This window comes from Peromyscus eremicus, chromosome 1 (genome assembly GCF_949786415.1).
Source record: "Peromyscus eremicus chromosome 1, PerEre_H2_v1, whole genome shotgun sequence".
NCBI classification, from domain to species: Eukaryota; Metazoa; Chordata; class Mammalia; order Rodentia; family Cricetidae; genus Peromyscus; species Peromyscus eremicus.
The window spans coordinates 88,844,049-88,866,937 of NC_081416.1; the positions used below are offsets into that span (position 1 = coordinate 88,844,049).

At 37.9% G+C, this 22,889-nt stretch overlaps 1 protein-coding gene across 7 annotated transcripts in view; it reads left to right on the top strand.

Annotated features, from left to right (window-relative positions):
- The first annotated feature begins 631 nt into the window (after positions 1 to 631).
- Positions 632 to 22,889, top strand: part of Btbd10 (BTB domain containing 10) — a 60,111-nt gene continuing 37,853 nt past the window's right edge. The window contains exons 1-4 of one of the 7 annotated variants that reach the window (XM_059268612.1): positions 632 to 810; positions 1,057 to 1,143; positions 4,655 to 4,719; positions 21,987 to 22,144. In XM_059268612.1, coding sequence (XP_059124595.1) covers positions 22,044 to 22,144 — 101 coding nt within the window. In that variant the 5' untranslated portion in view covers positions 632 to 810; positions 1,057 to 1,143; positions 4,655 to 4,719; positions 21,987 to 22,043. The other 6 variants (XM_059268622.1, XM_059268669.1, XM_059268659.1 and 3 more) reach the window with 6 other exon arrangements.

Consider the following 22,889-nt stretch of genomic DNA (forward strand, 5'->3'; position numbering starts at 1 on the left):
CGCCAGGGTGGTATCGTTCTCACTGTTTCATCTCTTCAGAGCCTAACACTAGGCACACAGTAGGTTCGGGTACACTGAATTACCGGAACCCTACTTTGGCGAGTCCCGTCCAGGTGACTCTCCAGGTCCCAGAGGTGGCGCCACCGCAGGCGTTTCAGCTGGAGCACCGGTTCCCGCCAAGAGAGCATTTGAAATCTAGCGGCGGGGCGGCCGCAGGGGAGCCGAGTGGGTCCTTCAGGACCACCGCCTGCCAGCGCCTCGTGCTGCCCGTACCTGCTGGCGGACCCCGCGGAGGCGACCCTGGCGTTTGCTCTGCTCACGGGAACGCGCTCCTGCAAGAAGTCTCCCAGGCGCTGCTTTGGCTGGGCGGGAGACGCTGTCCGTTTTTGCCTAACGGTGACTGGAAGCGTGGGGAGAAAGTGTGCTCAAGGATTTGTGGGTGGCCTGAGACCGGTCCCGGCTGGCGGCGCCGAGGCGCGCTCGCACCGAACCCACCGCTCGGTCCCGCCAGCCAGGACCCCGAGACGCCACTCAGCCGCCACGGAGCCCGGCGCCACGCCCACTATGGGCGGAGCGCCATCATTCGCGCGAGAACTCGCCTCGCCGCGCCTCTGCCTAGTGCAAGGTCTCGCGAGAAGCGGCTAAGGAGCCGGCCTGCAACCTGCCGGGGCGGCTCTGGCAGGCGCAGCTGGTGGAGTGGCCGCCTTACACCTAGCACCGGACGGATCCGGTGGAGTAGGCGGAGGGAGGGGAGCGTCGCTCTCGTAGCCCTTCTCCTCGACCCTCAGTGGACGTCTCAGGGGCTGGAAGGTTGGAGCGGGCTGGGCGCGGGCAGCTGGGTTTGCGGTGGAAGCCGAGGGCGAGGCTGGCTGCTGGGGCCGGGGTCCCGGCGGCTGGCGGCGGCTGGGGGAGCGTGGGTGGCGCTCAGAGCTGCCGGCTCCGGCACCGGGTCTGGAGAGGCGGAGAAGGGTGATGCTTTATGGGTTAGGAGCCCGGAGGCCTTTCCCCAGGGGAACAAGGCGATCCCTCACACCTCCTTTCCAACCTCCTTTCCAGGGCAGAGTAACCCCGTGCCCCGCCCCTTTCCTGTCATCCCTGGGCCACCGCAGCGACAACCCGAAGAGGGCGCATCACAATAGGGCGGTGAGTAAGGCTCCCAGTTTGGGGATGAGGTGGTGGGGAAGTCGCCCTTTGGGTAGAGGATGAGACACCTGTAATGTGCTGCGTGGTTTTATCCTGTAACCGTATCAACAATGGTAAAGCTTTGTTTGCCTCTAACTTGCCCAGAAAAGGTTCTGATTTATTCTCTGGGACTTGTGTAGTCTTATCACTTCTTGTATTTGGGAATGGGCTTGTATTTGGGATTTCGCTTAGCAATTTGTTAGTGCCGGCCAGTGTGCCTAGCCTCGGCCTTTACCGGATTCCCATTTCTTTTTTCTCTTTAGAATTTTGAATCTTGGCCCTGATAGAATTACTGGTTTTCATCCCTTATTTGGAGTCCATGACATGCTAAAAACAGTTTTCCACTTTGTGCACTTAGTATATGAAATTATTTTATAGCCGTGCTTTAGGAGTCTCCATGCTTTTTATTTAAGTTAACAATGTGAATGAAGCAGTACAATGTATTGATTGGCAATTGGGTGTCTGTCTTTTCTTCCTTGCTCCCCTCACTTAACCTCCACTAGCCAGATTTGATCAAAACTTTTTAGAGAGGTGGTTAGCGATGACTTTGAATGAAAGAGACTGTAGAAATTGGAATAAAAGATATAATAAAGCACGCACATGTAAAAGCTAAAAAGAGTTTCTGCATGGGAGAGTCCATCTAGAATTCAACCCTGGGCTTTGAACCAAGGACTGATACTTGAATGTTAAGCAGAAAGCGGTAGAAAATACTTGGAAAATTACTTATAGTAGATAAACATTGAATTAGTAAAGTTTTTGAGGAGAGTCATTTTTTGAGTTTTTATGCTTAATAATTTTCTCTAACAGAGCTTATCTAGTTAACTTTTATTCTTATGAGTGGAGAGAAAGTAAGAAGAGAGCTTCAGAAACACAGCATATGGTAAGGATTCAGAGTGATGAGTTCAGAAAGTTGCAAACAATGTTTTTGAGGTTTTTTTCACACTCTCAAAACTTCTAGGTCGAGCTTTTTACCTCCTCTATGTTATTCTCCCACCAGTCTGAATTTTGTTCAATTTCATTCTTTCTATTCTTCAAAGACTTGTATAACTTTTTTTTTTTAACTATTATTAAATGAAATCAGAGAACGGTGGTCTGCTTGTGGCCTCTTAACATTTAAATGGCCTACTGAATTGTACAAGTGATTGGAAATACTATGCATCTCTCAGAGAGATAGGAGGGAGTAACGTTCACATGCCTTCAGGTACTTAGACAGGTAAAGAGCGTGTCAGATGCACTAGAGAGCTTCTTCTGTCTTGTCTGAGAGGCATCAGTATTCAAGTCCACCTGATTAATTGTATACATGAATGTGGAATTCTTAAATTCAGCATTCTTAAAAGACTATAGGAACTCTAGAATTTTAAATATAGTCTCCTGATTTTTTAAAAATATTGGCAAGTAAAACAAAAACAGTTTCATGTGGCGAAACCAAACCTACTTGTGTTTTGATCTTTAACATATGAAACTATTTTAGAGCTATGTTTTATATCTGGTTTAAAAGTTGTATTATAGGCCAGAATTAATTTAATAACTAGAAGCAAAGGTTTAAATCAACTATGTCAGTTAATTTGGAATTGCAAACTTTTAGAAGAGTTGGGGAAAATGCCAGATTTAATTAAAATCGGAAGATGGGTTCAATGCCCATTAAATACAGTGCTACAAATTAAATGGGTACTTTCTGCAGTAGTCTCTCTTTGTCTACACTTTTGCTTTTGTAGTTTATTACTGGCTTGAAATTAATAAATGGAAAAATTCCAGAAAAAAAGCCCATCAGTTTCAAATTGCATACTGTTCCAAGTACAATGATAAAATTGAGTTTCTCCCACCATCTTTCCTGGAGCATAAACCACTCCTTTATGCAGGTGTGTCCGACCAGAACGTGCTACCTATCCATTTGCCACTTTAGTAGTCATTTGGTTATCAGCCTGGCTGATGAGTTCACAGTGTGTTCAGGAACCTTTATTTTATTTAATGATGGCCCATGGTACAAAAGTAGTGCTGTTAGTAACTCATATGTCAACAAGAAACCATAAAGTGTGTGAAAAAAGTGAAAGTTTCTGACTCAAAAGGAAAGAAAAAGCATATGCCAAGGTTGCTAGGATGTGTAACACTGCAGTCACGGAACCTTTTACCAGGGTATATTGTTACAATTTTTTTACTTTTTTATTGTTAATTATTATTGTTACTGTGCCTAACCAGTGAAGTTTCCCATAGGTATGTTTGTGTAAGGAAAAACAGAATACCTGGGATGTGATTCATTGGTACTAGTCACAGTTTCAGACATCTACTGCTTAACTTGGAATAAATACTTTAAGAGGGGACTATATTAACATATTTACTATGAAAATAACTGACGAAAAACTTCTTAGTGTTTATTATTAGATTTGTAAGTATCTTAAGAGCAAATTGGTTTATTTAGAAGGTTGCTATTATACTTGTACCAATATGTAAATTAAGTCCAGGAGACCCTCTACAGTCCATTTCAGGATTCAAGTACTTATTATTTGTTGTACCTTCTTACACATTGTGTCCCTAGGCATTGACTTTTACCAAAGGAAATACATGTCCCCTGGCACATGGGGAGAACAAGAAGGTTGGCAATGGGATGAAGAAAGTTCATTGATTTAGATTACTTTTTCTTGTAAGAAGAATGGGTACTTTGGTTAAACTTTGTGCCTAATACATTGTATGACTAACAGCATTTGTGGAATTAAAGCTTGTGGATTAAAACTCATTTACCCATTAGTAGGAAGTACTTTAATCACATAATCTGCTTCATGCTTTGTTGGGCTGTGAGGAATAGGAGTTTTATAGGTCAAACTCCAGTCCCAAGAGATGGGTCTTACAAAGTGAGGGTCTTTATCTTCGTGGTAAAGGCATGAGAGAAGGCTAGGTAAGGAAGAGTTTGGAAAAGGAAGATGGAGGAGCTAAATACCCCTCTGTTATTGTGCAGTTGTACAAATAGGACTGACCTTCACAGCTGAGTTTATTATGATTTGTATAAAGACTGCAAAGGGTATTGTTTTTTAAGTCAGGACTTTTGAGGGGTTTATATACTAGATTTTCTTCTTTTTAGCACCGTCTTTTCAAGCTCAGCTATGCTAATATCTCATCAGCTCCCTGCTTCTCTCTAGAACAAGAGGTGAAAAGAGAAGACACATACTGTATTTAAAAGATGTTCTTATTTGAGAGTTAAAAACATTTCTTTTAGGGATTTGTTTTATGTTTGTGCATATTGTACCTGTTGGTGGGGGGTGGACCATCATTCCCCGCCATGTTTCTATGGTGACTTATAAAGTAGGCAATGCTTTCTTGCAAGTAGCTTTTTGCCCCCCTCCTCCCACCCTCTGAAATGATTTTTCAAAGGAGGATTAGAAGAAGGGGTTGAATGGATTGTCCTCATTGCCTTTGGTTCTGTTTTTGGGTCTGTTGATTCTTAGGACATACATTTTCAATATATTCATCTGTATGGTAGGTTTATCTGAGCAGGCTGGACCTCTGTGAGGGAGAAGGAAATGGAACACCTCCATGTCTAACTGGGTAAGTTTAATTTACAATTGAAGTGATTTACTATTTGGCCAGTGACTTTGATTATATTTTTAATCCTCATCTGTCTTAACTCCTTTATTTTGTTTTTTTGTTGGTTTGAAGTAAAATTATGGCAGAGGTAGGGTTTAGGGGAAGAGATAGTTGCAGATGTTTGTAGTAGAGGAAGAGTTGCAAGTTGTTTTTCTCTAATCCCAAACTCTAACCTGAACTCTAAAATGCTCTGAAAATATGCATCCTTCTGAGCATCCACCTGTTGACCGACCTAATGGTGTTTCATGTGTAAAATTACCTTTAGAGTATGTATATAGGATGTTTACGAAACATAAATGAACTTGTGTTTAGTCTTGGGCTCCCTTCCCAAGATACTCATATATGCAAACATTAAAGAATTTTAGGAAAAAAATCCACAAATCTGTAATCTGAAACACTTTTGGTCCAAGACATTTCAGATAAAGAATCTCAAACTGTTTTTGAGTTGTTTTTCTCTCTTTGATAGAATGTTTATTAGGGTTCAAGCTAAAGTTTCAGTTTCCTTAATATGGCCTGCTGGTTTACTTTGTGGTCCTTGAAACTGATACCTCCTTGCTAAGAAGGTAGCAGACTAGAACTCAGAGGTAGAAGATGAGCAATTGGAATCCAGAGATGCTTTCAAGAGAAAGATTAAAAGCTTAGTAAAGTTTTTATGTAGGCAGTAGGAATGCAGTGAGTCAAGTACAACTTTAGAGTATTTGGATTAGAATAGGTAGGGTCTGTGATCACATTCTGAGTCTGAATAACTCCAGAATCTGAAACATTTGTCATCCTAAGCACTTCGGCTAATGGATTCTTAACCTGTATTTGAAATAGTAAAATTTAAAGAGGAAAGACTTTGTTAAACATGCAGTCTTATGTCACAATTTCTGAAGATTGTAAGGTATTGTTGCTTTTATATTTGCCAATGAAAGCAAAGGTACTTTACTTTATTAATAATTTAATTGTATTCTGTTTAAAAATGTAATGTACCTGATTATATGATATCCCAGGAAGATTAGTGGTATACATTTGTGTGTATAACCTACACACAATAAATCCTCTGTATATGTTAAGTGATCTTGAGATTATTTAATGCTTAATTCAATGTAAGTTCTGTACAAATAGTTGTTCTACTGTATTTAGAAAATAGTGACAAAAACTCTACAACTTTGACTTCATTATATCTGTGGGTGTTGAACATGAGAATTGTAGTGTGAATCCTAATTGGTCTTAATAATAAAAACGCGGAGCCAGATATTGGAACAAATGCTGAAAGATCAGGGAGACAGGAGCAAGCCACAGCCACCTCTTACCTCGCCAACTCCTTAGCCTGAAAAGGGTGAGTTCCTGTCTCCTCCCACCTTACATTCCTCTCTCCACCCAGCCATATCACTTCCTGTTTCCACCTTCCTAGTGCTGGGATTAAAGTGTGTCTCCCAAGTACTGGGATCAAAGGCATGAGATCCTAAGTGTTGGGATTAAAGGTGTATGCCACTACTGCCTGGCTTCTATGGTTAACTACTGGCTAGCCCCACACTCTGATCTCCAGGCAACCTTTATTTGTTAGAGCACAAACCAAATATCACCACAGAAAATACAGAAGGTTGACTACTCATTTTTATCTTTGTAGTTGAAAGAAATGATGTATTATTATCGGGGGGGGGGGGGGGGGGGACATAAAATTAACATTTAGTATTTGGCTGCGTATAATATGAGAGAATGTCATAGTGAATCACTTATTACAATACTACTTGATTAGAAACTATGAATAATAATTTTCTAAGGTCATTTAAAATTATGATCATACTTTTATGCTTGAGTTATTTTGGAATCATTTAGGTTTGAGTTTAAAGCTCATTGTTAAGCTTTTTGACATTAAAGTTACTTAATCTCTGTAAAAATTTGTTTCCTCACATGAAAATGTGTATAGGACATAATTGTTAGAGATGTAAGGATGAAAGGAAGAGTATTTTAAAATGTTATGTAATAGTAGGACAGTATATCATTATAAATGGTTAGCACTTAGGCTTTTCTTTATTTATGCCCAGAAGATAGCATATTGGCCTTGTTGCCCCTACTTCTCTGCCTACCTACCCTGTGTTCTTGAAACACACCCATCAGTTAACTTATGCACATATCTGCCCAGCTCATTTGAAAAAGACAAGTTCAAATTTTTATTTACAGCCTTTGGCAGTGCAATTTTTCCATGACAATTTCAGAAGTTTTTTTTTTAATTTATTCCAATAAATATTGAACAGTAGGAAGCCTTTCTTGTTTTTCATATTGGTATCCATTATCTGATATTTGGTATTCTATATAATTCGAATGCCAGGTAGAAAAGAAGAGGAGTGGGTGTTTTGAAAATCGTCCATTGGAATGTTTTTTAAAAACTAAAACATTCATTAATTTAAATTATTTTATTTTCCATTTTAAGATATCAGTGATCATTATTACCTGTAATGAGTAGAATGTTCTGGAATTTTTGCTTGGAGACTATATAAAATGACAACTTAAAAGTAGTTTTTCAAAATTATGATTGTTGTGGGTTATAGAGGGTGTCTATACCACAGAGCATATGTGGAGGTCCGAGGACAGCTTGTGACATTAGTACTCTTCTTCCGCCTTCACATGGGTTCCCGACTCTGAACTCTGCTCACCAAGCTTACAGTACAAGCACCTTCGTCCACTGAGCCCTCTTGTCATCCTTCCCACCTTCCCCAAAAAATACATTTTAAATCTCAGTTACCTAAGAAGGAATTGTAGATAAAAGTTTGCAACAAATAATTTTTATGAACTTTCTCGTTTTTGGATGGACATACAAAGTTCTGACTTATTTTAAAAGTAATTATTTCACTCATGGCAGTTTGTTTTACAGAGTATGCGCTTGAATTTAATTTTCTAATGTCTAGAAAGCAAATGGTGCTGTCTACTCCTTTTAACTCATTCATTCATTTAGAGGTTTTTGTGTGTGTGTGTGTGTGTGTGTGTGTGTGTGCATGCGCGCGCGCGTGTGCACATGTTCCCTTTTTCTCAAACTCAAGGCCTTGTGCTTTGGCATGCCAGCAGGCTCTGCCGCTGAGCTGCATCACTAAGCCATGGACAGCTGCTTATAGAAGCCTGTAACTTACCATATGATAGTTAATTGTAGGACATTCTTCATTTCTTTTTATTAAGTTCTCCCAAATTGCTAGTTTCTTCTTTAAAAGAGAATATTCAGTTATTGGAGACTAGCAGAACTATCAAACCATAATATTTAAAAGTACTGTAAAATAATTAATGCTCTAAAAATTTGGAAGAGAAAACTGAAACACATGTGGATCAAGACCTCTTAGCTGATTAAGATAGTAAATAATACCTAGAAATAGGAAGGCTGAGCCTATAATGTAGATTGACAGTTTGCTGAGTGTTTTGACCTAGTGCCCACCCTGGTGAGTTCGATGTACTACTTTATGAGATGTGTGAAAATATTTATCATGCAGTAGGAAGAAAACATTAGAACATCTATTTATATTGGTTTTGTTTTTGTTTTTGTTTTTCAAAACAGGGTTTCTTTGTGTAGCCCTGGCTGTCCTGGAACTTGCTCTGTAGACCAGGCTAACCTTGAACTCAGAGATCTGCCTGCCTCTGACTCCCAAGTGCTGGGATTAAAGGCATGTGCTACCACCGCCTGGCATATATTGGGTTTTTACTGAATGTTTTTTTCATTTTCTTTTTTGAATATTTGTACTACATATGTAATACTGCTATGGTAGGATATGTAAATTATACATATAATTTATGTTAGTTGAGCTCAAAATGCATTAAGAAAGAGTAAAAACTGCTATACTTTAGATATCTATGCACATCTAGTGAATATTATCTAACAGTAGCCCTAAACAGATGTTAATTTGAAATTGTTTTATAGTGAGAACTTTGAAACACTTCTTGTAAAATTAGATTTCTTTGGAGTTTTTTTTTTTTTTTTTTTTTTTTTTCCCTGATTTTAAAAGTAATGTTTATGGCCGGGCGGTGGTGGCGCACGCCTTTAATCCCAGCACTCGGGAGGCAGAGCCAGGCGGATCTCTGTGAGTTCGAGGCCAGCCTGGACTACCAAGTGAGTTCCAGGAAAGGCGCAAAGCTACACAGAGAAACCTTGTCTCGAAAAACCGGGAAAAAAAAAAAAGTAATGTTTATGGCACGTAGTTTGAGAACTTTGAAACACTTCTTGTAAAATTAGATTTCTTTGGAGTTTTGTTTTTTTTTCCTGATTTTAAAAGTAATGATAATGGCATGTAGTTTGAGACTTTTAGCAAAGGTCAAAGAAGAAAATAGCACCATAATCCTGTGATTCAACGGTAATTGTTACTAGTCACAAATATATTCAAACATACAATATACTAAACACACTCAAAATTAGAATCATTCTGTAGGAATGATTTAAAAATTTTGTTTTGAGAAATTAAAAGGAAACTCAGATAATATAATCAGTTCCTTACTTTTGGAAATTTGGGTTTTTTTCCCCCATCTCTTTTGCCATAAATGCTTTGATGAAAAACTTATTCTATGAATTTTGTTTTGAACTGTTGTGTTAGAATATATGATAACTATTTTAAAAGTTTATCTCACAAACTTGAGTATCCATTTCCCCAATACTTCAGTCACTACTGGTTATCATTCAAACACATCTTTGCTAGGGGTGTGTATGTGTGTGTATGCGTGTGTGTGAGAAAACTATGTTTAGAATAACTCTTTATCTTATAAAATTTATAGTTTGTTACCTATCTTTTTAGTTTAACTTATTATGTCATCTAATCTGATGCTTCTTGGGAACTAGTCTGTAGCTTCGGTTCCAGGCCCTGATGCTTTTAAGGAGTCTGCCAAAAACATTAGCATATGGCAATTCACTGTATATTCTTTTTTTTTTTTTTCATTTATTTATTTTTATTTTAAGTGCTTTCGTGTTTTGCCTGCTTGTATGTCTGTGTGAGGGTGTCAGATCCCCTGGAACTGGAGTTACAGAAAGTTGTGAGCTGCCATGTGGGTGCTGAAAATTGAACCTGGGTCCTCTAGAAGTGCTCTTAACCACTGAGCCTTCTCTCCAGCCCCTGACTGTACATTGTTTTTCTAGAGTTCTTTGCCTTAAAAGATTGCTGCTGGATTTTTTTAAAGATTTATTTTGTTTATGTGTGTCTGTATGTTTGTGTCTCTGAGTGTATGCACACATGTCTGTGAGCAGGTACACATGCCTGTGTGCACATGGAGTCCAGAAGAGGGCCTCATTTTTCTGAGCTGGAGCTATGGGTGTTTGTTGGATACCTGGTTTATGTGGGTGCTGGGACCTACACTCTGGTCCTCATGATTGTGTAGGAAGTACTTTTAACCACTGAGTCATCTCTCTAGCTCTCAAGGCTCAGAAATTTTTGTTTGTTTGTTTTTTAATTTAAATGTGAAGCTTAGTGGTTTTAGTTTTTATTCTGAAAGTCAGTATTCACCTGTTATTTTTCCTTGACTTTGTTTTTATGTTCTACTTTGAACTTTTTGCTTTCTGGAATTCTTGGGGAAATAAGATAATATTAGGAAAGAAAGTTCTTTGTTCTGTTTTAGAATCTTTTTTTTTTTTTTTTTAAAGATTTTTATTTATTATGTAGTGTTCTGTCTGCATGTATCCCTGCAGGCCAGAAGAGGGCACCAGATCTCATTACAGATGGTTGTGAGCCACCATGTGGTTGCTGGGAATTGAACTCAGGACCTCTGGAAGAACAGCCTATGCTCTTAACCTCTGAGCCATCTCTCCAGCCCCCTGTTTTAGAATCTTATCTGTCATCTTTTTATCTCTTAGTGTTTTGAAATGCCACCACTTTTTATTTTCTGAGTTTGGCATTTTGATGTGTTGTATATTAAATCTGAAAGATGATACATTATAGTGGAAAAAACCCACCAAATTTGACTGTAGCGATACGGAGCCCAGCTTTAATTGGCTGTGTGATAGATGCTAAAGCAAGTTACTGAAATCAGTCTTAATTTAAAGGGTCTTTGAATATAATTTTTTTCTCAAAATGGAACACTGCCCAGATTCCTAAGTTATAAGGATATCTAGAGAGTGTTTTTCTGTTATCAAATATTTTGTCCCAGGGCAAATTTTAGATTGTTTAAAATGAAGAGGGAAAAATAACTTCCTTTATGAAACATATTGTAATATTTTGCTTCTGTGCCGGCAAATACAGTAGCTACCAGCCTTCATGGGTAACATGACAGCTGCTCAGCTTCAAGAACATGGTCATGTCAGATTCCAAAGAAATAGCTATACAAACAACATAGGCCCTTGTGGCTATTTAAATTAATTTTAAGAGTAAGTTAAAGATGCACTTCATCTAGATATGGTGGCAGAAGTCTGGAATCTGAGTACCCAAGAGACTGAGGCAAGTGAATCACTGAGAGAGGCTAACTTGAGCTACATATTAAGTTTAAAGCTAGCCTTTACATAGTGATATTTTATCTAGAAAAAAATAATAAAAATAAAAAAATTAAAATTCTTCAGTTGAAATTGACACTGTCTTTTTGAGCCAGGTGTGGTGGCACATACCTTTAATTTCATCACTTGGGAGGCAGAGGTAGGAGGATATTCGTGAGTTCAAGGCCAGCTTGGTCTACATAATGAGTTATAGGACAGCCAGGGCTATACCATGAGACACTGTCTTAGAAAAAGAAAAAGAAAACAGACACTATCATTTCCCCCTTTTATTAATTTTTCTTATTTTATTAAAAGCACTTATTTTTTGCATGAGTGTTTTGCCAGCATGTATGTAAGTGTACTGCATGTGTGCCTGGTACCAGTGGAGGCCAGGAGAAGGTGCTAGATACCCCAGAACTGAAGTTATAGATGGTTGTGAGCTGGGAATGCTGGGAATGGAACCCAGGTTCTCTGAAAGAGCAGCCAGTGCTCTTAACCACTGAACCATTTCTCCATCACCTATTTTAAAAAAAAATTATAAAACATTTATTGTACATTGAGCAGGTGCTCTCTGTACCCCACCTACCCTTCTTTTACTCATTCTTCTCCCTCCTAGTCCCTTTTATTCCCTTAGACAGTTTCACTTCTACTTTAATGTCATATATCTGTACATGATTTTATGTATCTATATAAAATCTAGGAACCACAAATGAGAGAAAATATATTTGCCTCCCAGTTGAATTCATTTTCTGCAAACCACATAGCCCCTTTGTGACTAAAAAATTATATCCATTGTGTACAAGTAGACCACAATTTCTTCATCTGTTCCTCTGTTGGACACTGTGTTGATTCTATACCTTCACTATTATGCACACATTGATTATGTATCGCCATACTTTGACTTGGAATCCTTTGGGTCATCTGTTAGGTCCATTTTTAGTGTTTTGAGGAACCTTCCCTAGTGGCTGGACTAGTTTACATTCCCAATAGCAGTAAGAGTTCCCATTTGTCAACATCTCCGCCAGCATTTGTTCTTTGTTTTCTTCATGACTGTCGTTCTGACTGGGGTAGGCAGAATCTCAGTGTGGTTTTGATTTGCATTCCTGTGATGGCTAGTGAAAATGATTCTTCGTATGATTATTGCCTATTTGTATTTCATCTTTTGAGAACTGTCTGTACATTTCATTAGCTGGGTTGTTGTATTTCTTGTTCAGTTTTCTTTTTCCTTTTTTTTTTTTTGTTGTATATTCTAGATAATAAACTTCTGTCAGATGGATAGATAGCAAAGATTTTCTTCATTCTGTAGTCTGTGTCCACTAGATTGATTGCTTCCATCCTTTGCAGAAGCCTTTTTAACTTTATTGTCAATTGGCATTATTTCCTGAGTGACTGGACTCCTAATTAGAAACTGAATCCTTTTATCTTGGAGTGTTTTCCCCTGCATTTCTCTCTAATAGTGTCAGAATTTCAAGTCTTCATTTAGGTCTGATTCATGGAGTCACGGAGTTGATTTGTTGTTGTTGTTGTTGTTTTGTTTTTTGAGACAAGATTTCTCTGTGTAGCTTTGGAACCTGTCCTGGAACTTGTTCTATAGACCAGGCTGGCCTTGAACTCACAGAGATCTGCCTGCCTCTGCCTCCAGAGTCTGGGATTAAAGGTGTGTGCCACCATCGCCTGCTGGGCTTTTCACCACCACCCAGAGTTGATTTTGTACATGAAAGACAGAGGTCTATTTTCCATCTTCTCCACATCTAGATACTAGTTTTCTCAGCATCATTTGTTGAAGAGACTGTTTTTTTCCAGGGTATGTTTTTGTCATCTTTGTCAAATATCAATTGGCTGTAGCTGTGGCTTTACATCTCTATCTTCCTTCTCTGTCTCATTGATCTGCATATTTTGGTGTGGGTACTGTTTCATTTGTTTTGTTATGATGGCTCTGTAGTATAACTTGAGATCAGGTATAGTGATGCATCCAGCAATTTTTCCCCCCTCAGGTTACTTTGGTTTTCTGGAATCTTTTGTACTTCCATATGATCTTTCAGGATTTGGTATTGTTGCTTTTTCTGTTTCTATGAATAATAACATTGAAATTTTATGGTGATTATATTGAACCTGTAGATTGCTTTTGATGGTATGACCATTTTTTTGTAATATTCTTCAAATCCAAAACTGTGGGAGATCTTTCCATCTTCCAATGTGTATTAGTTACTTTTTTATTGCCATGACAAAACATCACGATCAAAGCAACTTACAAAAGGAAGGATTTATTTGGGTTTATGATTCCAGAGGGATATGAGTCCATCAGCAGCAGGACAGGGAAACCTGGCAGCAGGTAGACAGAGTGTCTGGAGCAGCAAGCTGAGAGTTTACCTCTTCACCTCAAGTAGAGAGCAAACTAGAAATGGCAAGAGGTTTTAACTCTCAATGTCTACCTCAGTGATATACTTCCTCCAGTAAGGCCACGCCTCCTAAACCTCGCCAAACAGTGCCACCAACTGTGGAGTAAGTATTCAAACATCTGAGCCTATGCTCTTCAATTTCTTACGTTTTCATTATAAGAAAGTCTGTGATTTCCTTGGTTAGCTTTATTCTAAGGTATTTATGTCTATTTTTTGAAGCAGTTGTGAATGAGGTTGTTTCCCTGATTGCATTCCCGGTTTGTTTCTAGTATATAGGAACATTGTAGTAGCCACATTTCATGTGCGTAATAGCTCCAGAGTCACTTTTTTGGACATCACAGATTGAAACATTTTTGTTTTCATACAGTTCTTTCTGTTGTAGAGCACTATAATCTAGACTTGGCATCGTAGGGCCCTTTCTAGACAAGTAAAATATACCAAAGGAATGAAAGGTGAAGGTAATAATAAATAGGTCAGAATGAAGCTTCATTAGTAAAGACTGAAAAATATGTAGTATTGGAAAAGCATCATGAAAGAAAAAAGTTTGTAAGTTATTTAGAAGCTGTTGCTTCTTAGAGTTGAATGTAATCTCTGATTCAGGCGTTTTGGTAGCTTATAGGAATTTTGTCTGTGTTACATGTCAACGTGGTTTGCTTTGATTTTAGGATATTTCTAGTTTTGAAGGTAAAGCTATTTGGACATAGTAAGAAGAGAAAAATAGAATCATAAACATAGATAACAAAGTGATATTTTTAACTGAAAATCTTATCTTTTAGTGAGTTTAAGAACTTACAAATAACTACATAGTGTTCGTCATTCTAAGACCATCTAGTTATTTATAATTCTCACCATGTTAAGCAGATATTTAGAAATGCTTGGAATTCAGAAAGATCTTCAAACATTTATTGTGCTATTTAAAACAAGACAGGGACATTTTTAAAAAGTATTAATACCTCGACTAAGAAGTGAATGAAGTGCATGTTTGGGTACACACAGAGAGAGGGAGAGAAAGGAACACAAGCTGAGCAATGTGAGCATTCATACAGCCTCAGCAGTTTGGAAATGGAGGCATCATTGCCAGTACCAGGCTTGCCTGTCAAGAAAAAAGCGAAAAAGGGAGAGGAAGGGAGGGAGGAAAGGGCAGAGGGGACACACTGGAGGAAAAGAGGCGGAGAGTGAGAGATAAGCAAACAAAGTAACTTTAATACAAATTCTGTGAAGTAATACTTTGGGTGTGGGGAAATAGCTCAGTTGATAAAGTGCTTGCCATTCAGGCCTGAGGATCTGAGTTCAACCCCCAGAACCCCATTAACAAAAAGAAAAAATACCCGTTTGTAATCCCAGTGAATGGAAGTTGAAGACATGGAGATCTCTGGGGCTTGCTGGCCAGCCTTTGTAACATAATAGAGTTCCAGGTTGACTGAAAGAGCTTGTCTTAAAACAAGATGAACTGTGTCCTGAGGAGCTATACCCAAGTTTGAACTCTGTCTTCCATACACAGTACATACATAAATAAAAGAGTAGCTTGGGGCTGAGGGTATAACAGTGGTAGAACACTTCCTGTCATGCATAAAACCCTACCTTTGATCCCTACCACTGTAAAAATAAACTCTGATTTTGATTGCAACAAATCAGAAAATAATAAGCTTTGACTATTGAAAGGGCTTCTGTGTGAAGTAAATAGTCATCTTTGAGGGATATTGGGGAAACCTAGGGCTCAGTTGGTATCTTTAAAAATATTTTCAAGGGATTTATACTTACTTTCCTCCTTACATTTATCTCTCTTTCCTTTCCATCCTCCCCTGTCCGTGTATGTGTGTGTGCCTTAAAGATAGAACCCAGACAAGTATGAGCCACATTCAAAGCTCTGTTTTCTACTTTCTTGATGTTTGTTGCTTATGAGCAGGTGTTGTCACTAGAAATTGGTGTACAATTTTTCCTATTAGTGCTCTTTTTCATGACTGAACTGTAGGTATAATTATATGATAATTCTCTTTTTAAGACAAGACACTATAAAGGCCTCTTATAAAATATTTATGCTTTGTATTTCCTCTGCTTTAGTAGATCATATTACATGCCGTCAGATTCTTTCATCTTAATTAGTTAATTAGAACATTTTGTAAATGCTTACATTCAGGTTACACTAAGCTGTACTAAGCTGTGGGAACATAAACATGAATTATACTTTGTTCTTGTCCTCAAGGATCTTGTAGTATAATGAGGGACACATGGCAGAAACATTTTGCAGTCTGTATATATTGATCATATATACATAATCAAAACAAAACTATACTTAAGCTGTTATAAAAGAAGAAAAATTCTATTGTTAAAAAATATTTATGACAAAGCCACTTCCAGATACTTTAACACTATTTTGTTAATTTATCATTATAAACACCATATTTAGAAAATTCAAATAATGTAAGAAGGGATTCAATGAAAAATGAATTTCCCTCTTATTTTTCTACTTGATATTTCCAGACATTCTATTAAATCTGGCTTAGCTGACTTCTCTAAAGCTTTTTGTATTAATCACGATGTGTGTCAGTAGTGGCTGCAAATACTCACTGTGTTATATGTGGTATTAGATGTGCTCCAGCTCTGCAGCCCAGCTCACTGTTGTTCACTACTGCTCTTGTGCTCTCTCATTTCTCATCTTAGTGTTCCTTTTAGCTCGAGCTGAATTTCCAGTTTATTTTTTGATGCTTGTCATATCTCTACTGAGATTCCTTTTGGTTACTCAAGACTGTTTTCTTCTTTCAGATCTTTGGATCTGTGGGCCTTTGTTTGGATATGTTTATAAAGAGTGCTTTGAAGTTTGTTAACCCAACAACTGGGTCTACATGGAGTCAATTTTTATCAGATCCCTTTTACTGTCTTGTTTCTTGACATGTCACAATTTTTAGTTCAACATTTTTAGACTGTTACAGTGTTATCATGAGGGTTGTTGTTTGTTGTTCTAAGGCCTATTTTGCCTGTACTCAGGCAGACTTATTTTCCCTGCATTGTATAGCAGCTCTGTCAGTTCTTCCCTTTTCAAGATTTTTACCCATTGGCTTCATATCTGGGCTTGAGGGTGAGGATGGGAGCAAGTCTGGAAGGAATTCCTTCCTGCACCTATTGTTATTTGATGTTAGCAAAGAACTTGGGCAAAGATTATAGTCAGGTTTTTAAATTCACCCTTTCTGTGTCCTTTTTTGGGCAGTGGGTGGGGGATATACCCTTTTTGTTTCCAGCCCATTTGCTAGTGGTCTCTGTTCTTTGACATCCTAACCATAAAGGTTTCCGTTTTCTGCTACTTGTGTTATGTATGATTAGGGAATATACTGAGTTAAGAAATGTCAACTCATCTGTCATGTAACTTTTGATGGTAGATTCTGCCTAGGGAAGATTCTTCTGTGGTCTACATTATGTTATTGCCAGGTTACCAGGGTTATCTGGGGTCTCTCTCCCCTGCATGTAGAATTTGGCAACCAACTAATGATCTGAGCAAAGTTGATGCTCAGATATTGGGTCTTTACCTCCACTTCCAGTATATCTGTTTTAATTCTCTATTTGTACTTGGAATGTTGAGGTTTTCTCTTCCATGTTGAGCTGCTTGGCTTCCTGGTTCTCTTCATCCTAGGAGCTGGACTCAGGCTCTGTTCCTTTTCTTTAACTGTAATTTGCTTTTGAGATTTTCTAGTGTTTTAAATAGGCTTTTAAATTTTTTGAAATTTATGTATATGGATGTTTTGCCTGCATGTATGTCTATGTACCACTTGGGTGCCTAGTGTCACGGAGGCCAAAAAAGGACATTGATCCCCTGGAACTGGAGTTACAGACGCTTGTGATCCGTTGGTGACATGTTGGTGCTGGAAATCTAACCCCAGAGCTTTTAACCAGAGAAGTTTACCTGACTACATTTAGACAAAATTTCTTTTTGTTCCTTGGATTTCCATTTGTTTTAAAATTTTTCACATGTCATGACTATATGTGTTGTATTCAAGTCCCTCAAAAATCCTACAGTTCTTGATGTTTCTAAATATGACTGTTCAGTTCCTTGTCAATTAATTTATGGATTTATATTACACTCCCTAGGAATATTTTTTTAAAGATTTATTTATTTATTATGTATACAGTGTTCTATTTGCATGTATCCCTGCAGGCCAGAAGAGGGAGCCAGATCTCATTACAGATGGTTGTGAGCCACCATATGGGTGCTGGGAATTGAACTCAGGACCTCTGGAAGAACAGCCAGTGTTCTTAACCTCTGAGCCATCTCTCCAGCCCTCCATAGGAATATTTAAAGTGTGTTAATCCAAAGGAAATTTTAAGTGTTTTCTAGAACATTTTCAATTATTTGTGATTTTTATACCATCTTACTTAATTTTCTATTACTGTGACAAAGCACAATGACCAATGCAGTATATGATGGGATGCATTTAATTGGGCTCACTGTTTCAGAGGGTTTGAATCTGTGATGGTGAAACAAAGGTACATGGTGGCAGAAATAGCTCAGAGCTGTATCTTGATGCAAAAAGCTGTCTTTAGAAATAACTTAAGTCGCCGGGCGGTGGTGGCGCACGCCTTTAATCCCAGCACTCGGGAGGCAGAGCCAGGCGGATCTCTGTGAGTTCGAGGCCAGCCTGGGCTACCAAGTGAGTTCCAGGAAAGGCGCAAAGCTACACAGAGAAACCCTGTCTTGAAAAAAAAAACAAAAAACAAAAAAAAAAAAAAAGAAATGACTTAAGTCTTTTGTAACCTTGAAGCCTACCCTCAGTGACACATCTCCCCCAACAAGGCTATACCATCCAGACCTTTCCAAACAGGTCCATCGATTGGAGACCAAGCAAGCATTCAAACATTTGAACTTATGGGGTCATTCTCATCCAAACTACCACATATATGTTGTGTATTTTCTGCTTTTCTGGGTGCTACAGTCTCTTCTATACCTAAGTTGGGAGTTTATCAAATGATCTTAAAGTTTCTGGTCCTTCAGAATTACTATTCTAAGTTCCAGTAAGGTTTTCTATTTAGTTAGGAATTAACTGAGCATCTAGGTATCTTTGACTATCAATCACAAGTAATTCATTCACCTTTTGGGGTAGTCTCTATACCTATTGGTCATTTCTTTTCTTTTTTTTTTTTTTTTTTTTGGTTTTTCGAGACAGGGTTTCTCTGTGTAGCTTTGGCGCCTTTCGTGGATCTCACTCTGTAGACCAGGCTGGCCTCAAACTCACAGAGATCCGCCTGGCTCTGCCTCCTGAGTGCTGGGATTAAAGGCGTGCGCCACCACTGCCTGGCTCCTATTGGCCATTTCTATACAGAGGTTACTTTAGGGCATTTAGTTCACTCACGTCTCTTCTTGACTAGTCCTTACCAGTCTCAGTCACCCACACCTTTAGTTATTTGGCTTTGTATTTAACTAGAAGTTCCAAGCCTTCTATTCTTTCATTGTTCTCTCTTAAAAAATAGATTATTTGTATTATGTGGGGAAAGGGGGGTATGTGTTTGCTGTGGTGTGTGTGTGTGTAGATCAGAAGACAGCTTGCTGGAATCAATTTCCTCCTTTCACTATGTGACTCCCAGAGATTGAACCCAGACTCTTGGGCTTGGCAGCAAGCACCATTACCCACAGCCATCATTGTTTTCTTTTGCTTAAAAGATCTTTCTCTCTAATAACTACTATACTTGAATTTCTAGTTTGAACGATAAAAGTAAGCCCTGGGGAGATAGACGGATTGGTGGATTGCTTCCTGTACAAACATGAGGACCTGAGTTCAGATCTCTGGCACACATGTGAAATAGTCAGGTATGGTGGCATGTGGCTGTAATGCTAGTGCAGGAGGCACTGGAGACAGCTGAATTCCTAGGGCTCACTGATCTATCAGTCTAACCTGTCAGTGAGTACAGTGAGAACCTGTCTCAAAAGATAAGGTGGAGAACAGTTGAAGGCAATCCACATTGACCTCTGTTATCCACATGCATGTGCACATAGACACAAACATACAAAGAAATGATTTCACTGTAATAGAAAAGCTCTTGTGTGACAACTCTGTTTAAACTAAGCCTACAAAGATAAAGGATAGACAAGACACAAGAGGGCTGGGGTTTAAAGGGACATCTGTTGGTAATAAGGAACAAACATCAGTTCCTGTGTATGTAGGTGCTGGGTACATTGGAAAAGAGCATGGAACTTTGGCTAAATTGGATTTTAATCTTAGCTCTAAAATTTCTTCATAATATACCAACAGGATAATGTAGAGCTGTTTAAAACTGTTTTAAAGTAGAAGGAAATAGAGGAACTTGTTAGTTCATTGATACCTCGTGAAAACAATAAGTTGTCTCCTTATACTTTTTATTACTTTTTAAAAATGTCCTTCTGTGGATCATTTTCATTAATTCATACTATCTAGAAATAATGTCCCAGGGAGCACATACTTACTATGTTAGAGTTGTCCTGGGGTTTCTGTCATAGTTCTCTTTGTCTCCTCTCTATATAACATCTAAGAGATAGAATGTTTCTCTCAGCTGACTTTTAGTAGTTTCCTTAAAAAGTGTGCAGACCTAACCAACAGGCCCAGCCTCTGCAATAGACTATTTCTAAGTTATTTGGAACGTAGACTCTTTCTGTTTTATCTTACTATGAGCAGGGATGTATTTTCTCGAAACTCCTTTCAGTACTCCAGCAATTGCTTTTGAAGATCCAACAATAGTATACTTCAGATTGCCTCCTGCGATGTGGATATGGGACTCAAGTGCCATTTTTTTTGGAAGGAACTTTTTAAGCTAAGCAGTTTAGGTAGAGGAAATGGAAAGCCTTTAAAAATTTTTATAGTTTTTTTAAAATTTCATTGAAGCAAATATGCCAAGAGGCTTATTGATAGATGACAGGGTTAGTTTAGAATAGGTAGCAGCTTTATTGATAAAAAGGGAAAGAAGGAATCATAAGAAAGTTTTGAAACAGATGTGATAGGGGAAGGTGAGAAGTCAAGGATGACTTCAGGTTTTTTGAACTTGGTAAATAAAGATGACCTGAATTGATAGAAGAGACAGAGATGATGAAGCCATATGAGCTTAGGAAGGTATTTCTCTAATTTTGATATTTATCTTTAACTTTTAAAAAATACTACTATTATTGGTAGTAGTATTGTGTGGGTGAGTATTGTCACATGGCACCCCATGCATGTGGAGGTCAGAGGACAATCTTCAGGAGTCGGTTCTCCCATTCAGGCTGTAAGGCTTGCACAAGTGATTTTTTTACCCAAGGAGCCATCTCACTGGCCCTGTCTTTGATGTTTGTGAACAACTCCTCCTCATTTCACTCCGTCAAGTCCAATTAGAAATGAGTGTCGAAAGAATGCTGGAGCCAGGGTCAGGAAACCTGGTTCTAGTCAGAGTTACAGAATTTTGCTAAACAATTTGTACAAAGTTATATATATTTGTTTATCATTTAGGGTGGTGGTGGTGGGGGTTGTGTTCACAGTCCCTGTAAATAAAATCTGATCTGTTTTCAAATGAATGTGTGGTTTTCAAGATCTGGACTATTTTATATACTAAATTATCACCATTTTTGTAATCCTACCATTGATCAACATTGTAAACTTCTACAAAGTTACCAAAATTCTGAAGTTATTTTCTGTTCTATATATGAGATTATAAGGCCAATCATCTTGATGATTGGGAAGATTAGATACTTGATATACTTTTAAAATGTTTAGTTAAGGTATTGTGTAAAGCTTTTGAGTTTCTTTGTAACTTTGATAGATTTAGTAGTCATAAACCTTGCATATATGGAGAAGATATTGATAGGATTCATTATAAAAGCATTTTGTAGTAATTGCACTGTAAGGAAACTTTAGGATAGCTTTATATATACATTTGCCAGCAAAAATTAACTTTCTATTTAGCACCAATTTGGTTAAGGAAATACTAATAATTTGGTCTTAAGATGCTTTGTGCCACTGGACAATGTAACTTAGAGGTGAAGCACTTGAATAGCCTCCATGAGGTCCCAAATTTAATCCCTGGTAGAGAAAAAAACAAAAACTTTTGTCAATTAAGAAATATATTCCAAGTGAAAATTTATGTAAAATAATCATTCTCTGGATTGTTTTTGCTTTTGGGGTACTGATTGATGTTTGGAAACATGAAATACTTAGATAATTGTTTTAAGTATACTTACTCAATGTAAGTACTATATTATTAAACTGTTACACAAGGGTAGCAAATTTAGCAGATGTATCAAGTGGAAAGTACCTTTAAAAGAATTCTGGGGTTTATTTTAATCTGATTTGTGACATTTTATATGTTTAGTATTTTGTGATCTACTTAGTTCTTTACAAGTATACCATAATAATCTCAAATATATAAAATTCTATGGCTTTTATTCTGCATGGAAGAGATTTAAAGGTCAACACTACTCTTTTATGTAGGTTATGGGTGCTACATGTGTGCTTTCAGAGCAGTAGTGTGAGGAAACTTGAAGTGGGATGGCAGGACGGCCTCATCCCTATGACAGTAACTCCAGCGATCCAGAGAATTGGGATCGGAAATTGCATAGTAGACCTCGTAAACTTTATAAACATTCAAGGTAGGTAGAAAATGTATATATATATATATTTCCCATATCCAAGCTCTGTTCAACCTAATTATAAAAACCATTACTTCATTTGATTGTGGCAAGCCCTGTCAGGATGTGGCCTTGTTTACAAAGCACTATGCATGATTGTTTCTCCTGAAATAGCTTTTAGAGAAAGGTTTCTTTTAATTTTTTAGTATTTTTTGGTTTTTTAAATACTTTTGCCTCTAGATTATGTTAACATCTTAGTTGACTACATAATTAGGTGTTGTAATTTGATCAGTTTGGAATTCTGGCAAAGTTAGATTAGTTCTTACGTACTTGCAACTGCTTAACAGAAGTTTGTTTCTTCTTTAAATATATTATGTGTGCAGGTTTCACTTGACAGTTTATATGTTTGTGTCAGTATTTGCCTCAGGACATCTTTATGCAAATGTATTCCATGGGCACACTGATCGAATGGGAAAATTCATCTTTTTAGACAGACTCTACTGGTTCATTTTGAGTTTGATGCATGAAATGAAATTGATCTCAGAAGTTCATGCTTACCTTTATGTTATTTTTTTAAGTTTGATTTTACACTGTGTGATAAAATCAGTTTCATTTGGAACACTTTATAATCTGATATTTTAAGATGTTAACTGACAGCTCATAAATTCCACATTGCTCAGGTATGTAAGCATGTTTTCATAGAGAATTTTGCTTTGTGAATGTTATGTAGAGGATAATACTGAAAGTTTAGCTTACTCAAATAAAA